Consider the following 12,034-nt stretch of genomic DNA (forward strand, 5'->3'; position numbering starts at 1 on the left):
CGTTACACATGTAGATCTGTTTGAGTACTTATGCGTTGGTACTCAAAGTATATTTGCTTATTGCCATCTTGAATGATTTTGCTGTTAACAATACAACAACTGATTGTGTCCGGATAGCTCTAGCTAAGCAGGTAGGGCTCTCGCCTTTGGGACCCAAAGTCATGGGTTCAAATCTGAGTACAGACAACTCAGCGTCTTCAAGAATGCTGCCCCCCCCCCCACCCCACACACACACACACAAGCACACACTAAATTAAAACTGACCCTGTCACAATTTCTTTTTTTTATCGTGAAAATGTGACGCAAATCTTTGAATATTTATTCCTTCAGAGAGAACGTTTTTAACTCAAATCTTTGCTTTTGGGGGGGGGGGGTCCCTGGAACAACACATTTTCTAATGGGTATCGGCGGCCAATTACATATATAATTCTGGGGGTCCTTGACATGAAATAGTTTGAGAACAACTGATATAGAAACTTTTTTCTGAAAACTATCATGCTTTAGAAGACATTTGTAGAATCTGGCATCAGGTCGAAATGGGTTAAATGTCACAGCTTTCAGGTTTATAGCATGCTTTCACAGATAAGCAACGCTACATTACTCTTGACCATGGTCACAAAACACTGTTGTGGAGGAGGTGTGGCCATCCAGTGTGACACACCAGCTCTCGGTCAAAGGTCGAGGTCTTGTTGTTAGACATGTTTATCAAGTTAGCTGCATGGGGGTGGGGGGGTCAAGGGCTCTGTTTGTCTGGCTGGTGACAAGAGAGGAAACAAGGGATAGGATTCCGGTAATAGATGAAAGATGAGAGAGGAGATGAAAGGAGGGGGGTTATCTGGTTCTGCACGGAGTGCATTGATCTGTTTGCGTTTCTCCTGGGGTGAACGGGTTTAGTTGGCCGTGAGCCCAGCAGCAGAAACGCTGAGGCAGTGGATGAATGGCTCTGAGTGGTGGTGGTGGTGGTGCTCTCCGGTGAAATTAGGGTTCAAGATACATTTAGGGGGCAGTCTCACAATAGAATTGTTGATGACTAGTGTTGGTATACTGGCTGATTCGCCTGCGAGCAGGAAGAGAAGAAAATGTATGTCGAGGCGTTCCATCCAAAATCCTCACCAGGATCTCCTCACTGGTCAACAAAAATACTCTGAAGACCCTAACAGGAGCCCTAGGTTTCCTCGACTATATACAGTACATGCACCATACCGCAGCCCTTAAAACAAGGCTCCCGAAACAAACTGGTCGGGCTACTACTTGGCCTTACTCCCAGGGCCAGAACCAATCTCACCCCTGCCCATTTTGATATGGCTGGAAGTTAGTACAGCAACTTGCAATGGGACTGGTCTACAAGATCCGTTACACCACCAAGATATACCCATGAGCCTGTTTAAATACCTCTAACACCCGCATTAATTTCTACTTGCAAAAAATAGATGTCAACCTTACTACTACTTTGTACTACTAGGACTAAGACTAAAAAATATTAAAAAAAAATTAAATAAATAAAGTTTGATGAAAACTTATAATAATTATATAATAATATAATAAATTAATAATTTACATTTTTGGGATATCTTTCACAATACTTAATAAAACATGTTATAGACATTCTAATGATCACAAAAAAACATATATTACAATTATTTACCTACTTTTATTAGGGTAAAGGTCAAAAGTCTTAGGTTAAAAAATGTTAAAAATTGCACAGAGTCCAGACATTTTTTATTTGTGTGAATTTCAGCCTCTGTGGGGGGTATTTATATGCAAATATCATGACCAATGGCATTGAAATGGCATTGCAATGAACATCACTGATGACGTTTAGGTGAAAAAAGAACAGAAAAAAAGAAAAATAATTTAGTAATTAAATAAAATAAAATTGTTGCTAAAAAGCAACGCTGGGTCTTAGAGGGTTAATGTCAACGAAGTCCACGATCACAACACCAGAGGGAGTTCTAAAACCATGTTCAATTAACCCAGATTCAGCTCAAACAAGGGGTTAAATTTATTTAGCTCCTTTGCCACTAAAATGTTAAACAGCTGCCTTGTTCAATTTTTTTATTTTAATTATTATTATTTTATTATTATTATACATAGATGTGTATATTTGTAGGCTACGTCTTTAAATGTTTTGATTAATTGAAAATGGAGGACCCTGATGTACACGAGTCCTAGTGCCTTTTCCAGTTTTATTGATCCTCTTAGTGTCTGTATTGACCTGTACTGTACCTTCCTGCACTGACTGTACTGTAACTGTACCCATTCTGCAGTCTGGGAAACCACTGCAATAGATGAAAAGCATTGAGGAGTTCCAATAGACTGAAGTCCATCCAGCAGCAACCTGGGTTGATGCTGCCATCTCTTGGCAGTGAGTGGGAGCTACATTTGATGTCTTTACAGCACAAGAGCAAAAACACAGGGTCATGTAGGCCTATTAAAAATAACCATGAAGGGCTGGAACCCGAGTCCATGGGCCCACGGGACCGCCTCAGGGGCACCCCACCCATAGAGTATTAAAAGGATAGAGACTAAACTGGCGCGAAGCTCCGCCCCCTCCACTATTCATGTCAGTGGAAGTTGCTCAGTGGCGTTTTGAAGCACCCGGAAGGCTGCCGGAAGGACCGTCTATTTCCGCATTTTTTCGCTGATTCAGCATTTGGACACAACATTTTGGTGTCCAAATGCGGAAGTGCAGCTGGGCTTTAACATTGGGCGCTCGGTTGCACGGGTTTTCCTCGTCAAGAATCCACGGGTCCGCCTGCAGTCCTTCCTCTTACCACTAGGGCCCAGCGCTTCAACATTGGAGTGCATAGCTGGCCCCTTGACCCCACCCCCTATTCACCTTTTTCCTGGGCTGTGTGTGCTCCAGTTCCTGTCGATTTGATCCAATGAAAGCCAATGAAACTGGTCAGATGACCAATGATATCCAATGAAATCAACAGGAACTGGAGCACACACAGCCCAGGAAAAAGGTGAATAAAGCATGAATGCATGCTGGTGCCACAGCCAGAACCAGCCTGAGCATATGCAAAAACCTAATGTACACGCCACACAATGCCTATCTATTTGCGCACGCACGCACGCACGCACGCACACACGCACACACACACACACGACAGGAGCAAAAGAGCACAGTACCAGAAAATGTGCATGGGCGCTCACAGTATAGCAGGACGGCATGGATGGGCATCTACACAAGAATGCTATGAATGGCCAAAGATAATCTCTTTGGAATGGCACTTGTCTGAAAACCTTGTCTCACTTCCTTCCTGGAGTACAAAGTCACACCTCCATGCAGCCTCCGCCCTCTCCACAAGGAGGGGAAGTGCACTAAAGCATTATGGGCATTGTAGGAATTCAGCAATACATTCAAACCCTAGTCAAATTAACACACAGACTTCATTATTTTTCTGGCCATAGGGTGCAAATTTCAAATTGTGCTATACTGTATGGCCGACCCCTCCCACCCTGGCCACGGCCTCCTCACCCTGCTCCAACTCTGGGAGAAGACTGTGGCTGCCGAAGGCTACGAAAGCCACAGACAATGTTTTTTCCCTCAGCTGCCAGGCTGCTCAATGACTCTGGCTTCCCTTCCACCCCCGCCTCCTAGTGACACCGGCACTTTAAACACCGGCAACATTGATGCACTATGAACTATAACCCTGCACTTTATATTTATTTCCCTGCACGGTGTTGTCTTGTGTCTGTTGGTATTGGTGAAATAAATAATTGAATGCACTCATATGTTAATGTCAAAGCAAATTCCTATGTGTGTTGTATACACACAATGGCAAATAAAATAATCTGAATCTGAAGTACTACTGTTCAAATACTATTAACATTGAGTGACTGCAGTTTCTTCGAGCAGGGAAATATCCCTTTAAGGATTGTAGCTTTAACTACAGATCATGTTTTGAAAGTTATTATCCAGAAAAACGCCTCGAGAGCACACTGGGAGAATGTGCCTAGAATGTGAATGTGTTGGTGCGCGCGGTGGTGAAGTAAGGCAGCACTCTACCCACAGGATGTGTTCAGGGACAATGACAGACAACAACAATCCATTGATCCCACACTATATCCTATACAAATATTTTTATTGCATGAATTACACAACACAGGATTGGGAGGTGAACGTAATTATATATATATTTTTTTTACAAAATATCTGATCTGTTAATCAACATTATGCTTCAGGTTAAAAACCAAAGAACATTCTCACGTAATGCTCTAACTGTACTCAAGTTGCTGTAAAAATAGTTGCTAATACTGTGAGTGTATGTCATCGAGCATATTTTTCTTCTTTTGTTTTTACAATTTACATTAAAAAAAACAGTTTGAGGTCAGCGTAGTGTAATTGTTATAATTTGTATAAAGAAAACGATTTCAGTTATCGAGATATCTCGATATTTCAACGACAAAACACCTCTGAAGGAGACATACAGTAGCAGTAATTGTGCTGGAGGTTCAAGATGGCCGCCTTCTTCTACTGTACTTGGCACATGCAGGAATTACAGGCCCTAGTATCTTCCAAATCGAAATGAAACGTAGGCCACTGTCACAAGTAAGGCAGTCCTGGACTCCTTATAAGGCACTTAACACAACTGCTCTCTGGGAAACCTGACCCTTCCCATTTAGGCCTGACATTAGATTCTACAAAATGTCTTCTAAATACTAACAGTTTTCTTTAAAAATGTTTCTATGTCAGTGGTGCTCAACTTTTTTCATGTCAAGGACCCCCAGAATTATCTGTATTTGGCCGCCGACCCCCATCTGAAAATACGTTGTTCCAGGAACCCCCCCAGAAGCAAATATTTTAGTTAAAAACATTTCGCTCTGAAAGAATATATATTCAAAGATTTGCGCCACATTTTCTAAAAAAAATAGCAGATCTACAAGCTTGTAGCACGGCACTCGGTGCAGCGCTATGAGCTTGTAGATCTGCTCTTTTTCAATAGCTAAAGTATAACATAATGCTTAGAACACCAAAAGGGGTTCCCGTTCAGAATGGGTTAAAATGAGGCTTTTTGCATTAAACCAAAGGGGAATTAAAGCAACTCACAGAGGGTACAATCAAGTATGTCAGTGGAATAGCAAGTACAAGCTACATGGAAGCATATAGACATGGGTGCAATTCTTTGGGATCCACATTAGAAACAATAATCTCACCATCAGAAGTACAGGTCAGGCCTGTAAAAGTGTGTAAGGATTCTTTTTCCTAAAGGCAACTTTCTAGCTTGTGCACGTGTATTTTCAGGTTTGTATCTATCTACAAGCACACACGCGCACACACACACACACACACACACACACACAGACGCACACGCACGAACGCATGCGCACACACGCACGCACACACCCATACCACCATACCAATGGAATTTCAGTGCGGTTTTGCAAAGAGTCACTGGTTAGGTTTTCTACTTAAACATATTGCTTCAATGTTTATGGGCATGTAGGCCTATCTCACATCCACTCAAGTTCCACATATTCTCAGAAGTCTTATAAATAAAATAAAAAACAATTGACATTTATAACAAAGACATTAATGCAATAATTACCTGAAAAGTATAATGGTGGAGTATGTTAGATAGTAACAAATGCAATACAGTATATTTACAACGGGGCCATTGTTACATGTGTGTGCTATGGCAACACATTGTGATTCACCAATACAAACATTTGTAACCAGTGGAAAAAACGCACATCCTACATTAGTATGTGTTAAAGACAAAACAAATAAAGTGAAAAAACAATTATAATAATCTATTAATACTCTTTGATGACGGGACGTCACCAACTGATGGGGAAATAAAAAAACAGACATACTGAAGTGGAATAAAGGCAGATAAGATTCAATATGCTTGATAAGACTCAACAGCAACCGGACTTAAAACAACCCCTTTCAAAATGGACGACGTGCCAGTTTACTTTTGGGGTAGGGGGGGGTCGGTATGTACTCAGTGCAGTGGTAAACTGGGCGCCATTCGTTCTTTTTTAGAGACACTTTTTGATGGTGGTTTTAGTTAAGTGTTCGTCGTAGTCGTGGCTTTGGTCTCATGACGTGAGTGCTCTCTGGTTCTGTGATCTTTGAAGGATCTTTGAGATTGTTTTGCAAACAACGTCTCTGTATCTCTCCACTCACACATGCAGGGAAATAGCACCATCCTTTGTGTGTAAAAAACAAAACAAAAAAACAAACAAACCAGGAAGTAAAGCCAGGTGGGAGATGCTCAGGTCGGAGGGGCCAGTTGGTCAGACGCAAGGGAGGAAGTGTGGTCCAGGGTCTAGAGAGGGTCCAGGGTTTAGGGACTTTATGTCCTCTTCATGCATACTTGACAGCGGCTTATGTGTGTTCGCAAACTTCCCGCCTTTAATGTGGTCGGGACAGGCTTCCTGGAAATTAAGATGAAGAAAAGTGAATCAGACCTCGCTGCCTCACTGACCTCTATTTAGTAATCCTGCAAGAAACTTGATTCGAAACAGAATAAAAACAGCATGTGAATAACTGTTTTCTGTGTGTGTGTGCGTGTGTGTGTGTGTGTGTGTGTGTGTGTGTGTGTGTGTGTGTGTGTGTGTGTGTGTGTGTATGTGTAGGGCATTAAGCAACTAGTCAACTAGTAAATCCACTAGTCGACCTTGTTGGTATTATTTGATCAAAGAAAAATCCCGATTTTGTAAGCCTCAAGATCAGGTAGATTATAGTTATAGTCACCAATGTACACAGTTTTTAAATGTACAAATATTTATTTCCAAAAAAAGAAAAAATACGTTTTTTTTCTTTTTACATAATAGATAGTTAAACAACTAGTCAACTAGTCGACTAGTAAACTAGGCAACTAGTCAACTAGTAAAAATGACTAGAAGTGAATGCCCTAGTGTGTGTGCGTGTGTGTGTGTGCGGCTATCTTACGTAAACATCTCCTCGTCCTCGAGGGTGGCCAACCAGAAGCTGTAGGAGTTGGCATAATAGTTACAGGTGCCGCGACCGTGGCACTCAATGAAGGGAGCACTGCGGAACTCCTCGAGACAGGAACCAGGAGACGCCAAGGCCTGCCCGGAGCCCTCAGCACCGGCACTGGTATGCTACACACACGCGCACACACACACACACACACGCACACACGCGCGCACATACACACTGTTATTATGTGTCATTCATCACAAACACGATAGTAAAACGGCGCCAACCATTCCGCTTTTCTCACTTCTCACATCACCTGTACTGTAAACTCACTATTGTATACTGTTTTTGACAATACTTGTTTGTTTTCATTTTCTTGCCTTATATTGCTGTTCGCGACAGTACTCTCCTTACTCTTTACCTCTTCACCTGTAACTCTGTAACTGCTGTGCTGCCTCATGGGGCGACTGATTTCCCCACCGTGGGATCAATAAATCTATATATCTTCTAGATTTCTCAAAGCCGTCCTGTTTGAAACACCAACGTTCTGATGATATAGCATTCATACTAGACACAAAAGGAGGCCCGGATTGGTTCAGAGTGGGACTACAGTATGCACTTTTTTCCTCACCATGACAAAGGAGTAGCCAATCCACAGAGAGTCCCAGCCACGGGGGCACGCTGGAATCATGATGGTCTGACTGTGAACCGCTATCACCATAGCTGGCGCTTCACACACGGAACACCTGTATACGTTGAATGTATGAAAACAAGGTAAATATGCATGCGAATTACAAACAGGTTCACATATTAGTATACTATGATTACTCACAACCAGTGGTGGAAAGTAACTAAGTACTTTTACTTAAGCACTGTAATTAAGTACAATTTTGAGGTATTTGTACTTTACTTATTTCCAATTTCCAATACTTTTACTTCTACTCCACTACATCTCGGAGGCAAAATCTTTACTTTTACTCCACTACAATTATTTGAAAACTTTAGTTACTACTTTGGAGATTTAAATTTTGATTAGAAAACATACATTAACCCCTTCAAACCAGGCTGTACATTTCGGCCATCTGAAAATAGCCGATCTACAAGCTCACAATGCGTCGCAGCGCTTGTAGATCTGCTATTTTCAATAGGTTTTGTTCACATTTTGAACTTGTGAAATGGCACATTCTGCACAATGAGTACTTTTACTTTAAGTACTTTAAGTACATTTTGATGCCGATACTTTTGTACTTGTACTCAAGCACATTTTCAATTCCATACTTGTACAAGTAGTTAACCCTAAATTGCAGTATTGGTACTTTTACTTAACCCATTCTGGGCGGGAAACCCTTTTGGTGTTAGCATTACGTTATGCTTTAGCTATTTAAAAATAGCAGATCTACAAGCTCATAGCGCGCCACCGAGTGGCGCGCTACGAGCTTGTAGGTCTGCTATTTTGTTTTAAATCGAAGAGCGACTGACATAGAAGACATTTTTTTAATCTGATCTCAGGTCAGAATGGGTTGTGTAATACAATTGAGTACTTTTTCCACCACTGCTCACAGCTCGTCTTTTCTCCAAAAAAAAGGCCGACTTGCCTGCTGATGAAGGGCCTGATGCTCTGGCCGGTGATGGGCTCCATGCTCATGGGCATGGGCTCGGGAGAGGACAGCCAGTAGGAGTAGTCGTTACGGGAGGCGAAGTTGCAGACGTTGTCCACGTTGCAGAACAGGAAGGGCATGGGGCTGAACTTCCGCAAGCAGCTCCCGGCCGTACCTATATATATACGCCGCGGTGACACAACAACACGGGTTGGGTTTCTTAGTTACAGTGTGTTGATTTCGTCGACTAAGACGAAAAATATCCGTCGACTACGTTTTTTCACTGACGAAAACGAAATGGATACTAAATGAAAACTGAGCTACGATGACAAAAACCAACTATATATACAATTTTGTCAACAAATAAAAAACAAAAGACTAAATGTTAGGAAGGGACTAGTGGAAAAGAGATCAAGTATAAGTGATTTTACACTTGGTTGCATGCTGAAAATGTGAAATCAGCCATTACGACGGCATCAAGGCCCGCCAAAACACATTTTAGTCGACTAAATCAATGGTAGGGTTTAGTCGACTAAAATCTTATGACATTTAGTCGACTAAAACTAGACTAACACTAAAACATTCCGGGTGACTAAAACGAAATGAAAACTACCGGTATTCAAGAGACTATATGACTAAAACTAAAATAAAAATGTGTTGCCAAAAAACAACACTGCTTAGTTAACGGGGAAAACCCACTCCTTTTCAACATTTAACTATGTCATTAATATACCTTGTTGAGTTGTTGTGTAGAAGTAATAAAAAAAAGTCACCCCCCCTTGGGAGTTCTAGAACTTGGGGGTCATATTATGATCAGTGACATCACAAAGCTGTACGTTTTGGCTTTTTGGTTTGTGATGTCACTGATCACATGACCCCAAGTTCTAGACCTTTCAAGACTTTTTATTATTTCTACACAACAACTCTAAGGTATATTAATGACATAGTTCAATGTTGAAAATGAGCGGTTTTCCCCATTAACGTGTCCATTTCCTGCTAGCTTTAATATATAACTTGTTCTCTCTTTCTGTATGTCTCTCTCTCTCTCTCTCTCTCTCTCTCTTACCCAGGTCTTGTCCGTGCGAGCGCTCGTTGCCTTGTACGTAGAGCAGCGAGTAACCATCGTAGATGAGCGTGGTGCCCTCAGGACACTGCGGAATGTCCACGTTCTGGCTGTGTCTGGTCACCAGGAAGCCGTGATCCATGGAGGACGGGCCGGGGGAACCCACCTGACCTGGAACGCCGTCCGGCCCGGGGGGGCCGGGGTACCCTCTGGGTCCTAAACAAGAGAGACAGACAGACAGACCAGTGAGGATGTCGTCGACTACCGTTTTTCACTGACGAAAACTGAATGGAAACTAAATGAAAACTAAGCTATGATGACTAAAACGAGGACTAAATATATATTGACAATTTGGTCAACAAATAAAAACTAGACTAAAATGTTAGGAAGGGACTGGTGGACAAGAGATCCAGTATAAGTAAAAGACACAAGTCATTTTACACTTGGTTGCATGCTTGTGAGCTTGTAGATCGGCTTTTCTTTTCGGCAAGTGTAAAATGCCACCACAACGGCATTAAGGCACGCCAAAATGCCTGTTAATCGACTAGATCAACTAACTAGAATAACACTAAAACATTACAGGTGACTAAAATGTGACAAAAACTAAAAACGAAGACTATTCAAAAGACTGAAACTAAAACCTAAATTTGTCCAAATCAACACTGGTTGGGACGTGGACAACAGGACAAGGTCAACACAGAGACAGTGTTTACCGGAGACAGACGGACGTGCATACAGTATATTATAGCTGATGGACTCCATGGGCTCTTACCTGTCGGCCCAGTCAAGCCAGGCTCTCCTTTGGCTCCAAACTGGCCGTTGTACCCAGGGTGCCCCTCGTCACCCTTTGGCCCTGTGCCGCCTGTCACACCTGAAAAATGATAGAAGCGGAGGAAATGTTAAGATAACAGGACTACTGTAGTGTCTATAGCACAATATATGAATGCAATGGACTGAGTACATGTTATCTGCCTCACACTCGGATAATTTTAACACCATTCAGGACGGCGGGAGGAACGAACCCCTTTTGGTGTTTTAAGCATTATGTTATATTTTAGCTATTGAAAAATAACAGATCTACAAGCTCATAGGTGTCAAGTGCCGCGCTACGAACTTGTAGATCTGCTATTTTTGAAAAATTGTGAAAATGTGGCACAAATCTTTGAATATATATTCTTTCAGAGGGAACGTTTTTAACTCAAATCTTTGCTTCTGGGAGGTCCCTGGAACACCATAATTTAATATGGGGGGCGGCGGCCAATTAGATAAATCTTTTGGGGTCCTTGACATGAAATAGTTGGACAATCATTGATATAGAAACATGGGCTTTTCAGAAAACTGTCGAGATTTAGAAGATTTTTTTTGTAGAATCTGGTCTCAGTCCTAAATGGGTGAAATATAAAGTCTTACCTTGTTGCCCTTTCAGGCCGGGGAAACCAGACGGTCCCTGGGGTCCTGGCAAGCCCTGTGGCCCTGGGAAGCCAATGTCTCCTTTGATAAATGTATTGTGGCCAGGGGGCCCAGGGGCTCCTTGATTACCTGGAGGAAAACAAATAGTGTAAAATGAGAACCTCTGCAACAGCAGAACATAAACAGATAACATATGGTTGGTTGCATTGACACAGACAATGACTGTCTCTCCTAGTTTTACCCTGTTCTCCTGGGAATCCTCTGTCTCCCAGCTCTCCTTTGAATCCAAACGTCCCGATTACACCCTTCGGACCTAGAGTATAGTCGAAATTCAGAGTTAGACCCTTTAGAATATGTGTTTGTTAAGTGAATCAGACAACGTCCCTCATACAACCTCCTTTAGAAGTAAAATGGATACATATAATGCTGTCTCACACGCAGAAGAAGAAGAAGAAGAAGAAGTACATACTTCAAGTTAAGTGCATTATGTGTACTTTCAGCACCATGGACAGCTCAACATTGATATGATTCAAACAATGCCCTTAGTTAATAACACATGCGTGCATGCGTGCGTGCGTGCGCCTGCCTTCTCCTCCTACAGTGTGTATGACCTGATGTCAACAACAACTCATACACTGGCAACCCTACTAGACTCATATGCTCTCTTTGGAGTTTTCTTTTTGCATTCCTCAAAATATTCGCATCATTTACCGCCAACATTGCCATCTGGTGTCTGAAAAGTGTACTCCAGCATCGCCAAGCCATGCATTTAATACAGCGAGAGTGAGATCCTTAGTTTGAAAGCCGTTTCACTCGGAAACCAAAAGCATTATTTATTTTTATCGCACCGTACACCGTACCGTAATCAATTGATATTAAAAAAGGTGCCAAAAGGCGATCTCGACGGTATACGAGTTCAAATAAAAGACTTATCTTCCACACACACAAACACAGAGTATAGAGGGTATGCCCGAAAGTTACGCAGGAATGGCTATACTGAGTGGCAAAAAACTACTTTCTGGCCTTGACAGCCCATACATCCAAACAGAAAAGTCCTATCTGATT

At 42.0% G+C, this 12,034-nt stretch overlaps 1 protein-coding gene across 2 annotated transcripts in view; it reads right to left on the reverse strand.

Annotated features, from left to right (window-relative positions):
* Positions 1–4,067: 4,067 nt before the first annotated feature.
* Positions 4,068–12,034, reverse strand: part of col4a1 (collagen, type IV, alpha 1) — a 63,199-nt gene continuing 55,232 nt past the window's right edge. Inside the window, exons 45-53 of one of the 2 annotated variants that reach the window (XR_014569954.1) lie at positions 11,211–11,282; positions 10,970–11,098; positions 10,332–10,430; positions 9,563–9,775; positions 8,494–8,671; positions 7,530–7,644; positions 6,908–7,080; positions 4,965–6,390; positions 4,068–4,893 (exon numbers count right to left, since the gene is read on the reverse strand). Coding sequence is in view for 1 of the 2 variants with exons in the window: in XM_083776486.1 (XP_083632612.1) it covers positions 6,309–6,390; positions 6,908–7,080; positions 7,530–7,644; positions 8,494–8,671; positions 9,563–9,775; positions 10,332–10,430; positions 10,970–11,098; positions 11,211–11,282 (1,061 nt within the window). In the remaining variant the exon portion in view is untranslated. Of the gene's footprint in view, positions 6,391–6,907; positions 7,081–7,529; positions 7,645–8,493; positions 8,672–9,562; positions 9,776–10,331; positions 10,431–10,969; positions 11,099–11,210; positions 11,283–12,034 lie in introns of both variants that reach the window. The other variant, XM_083776486.1, reaches the window with a different exon arrangement.

Source organism: Protomyctophum parallelum (assembly GCF_964188405.1).
Source record: "Protomyctophum parallelum genome assembly, chromosome: 11".
NCBI classification, from domain to species: Eukaryota; Metazoa; Chordata; class Actinopteri; order Myctophiformes; family Myctophidae; genus Protomyctophum; species Protomyctophum parallelum.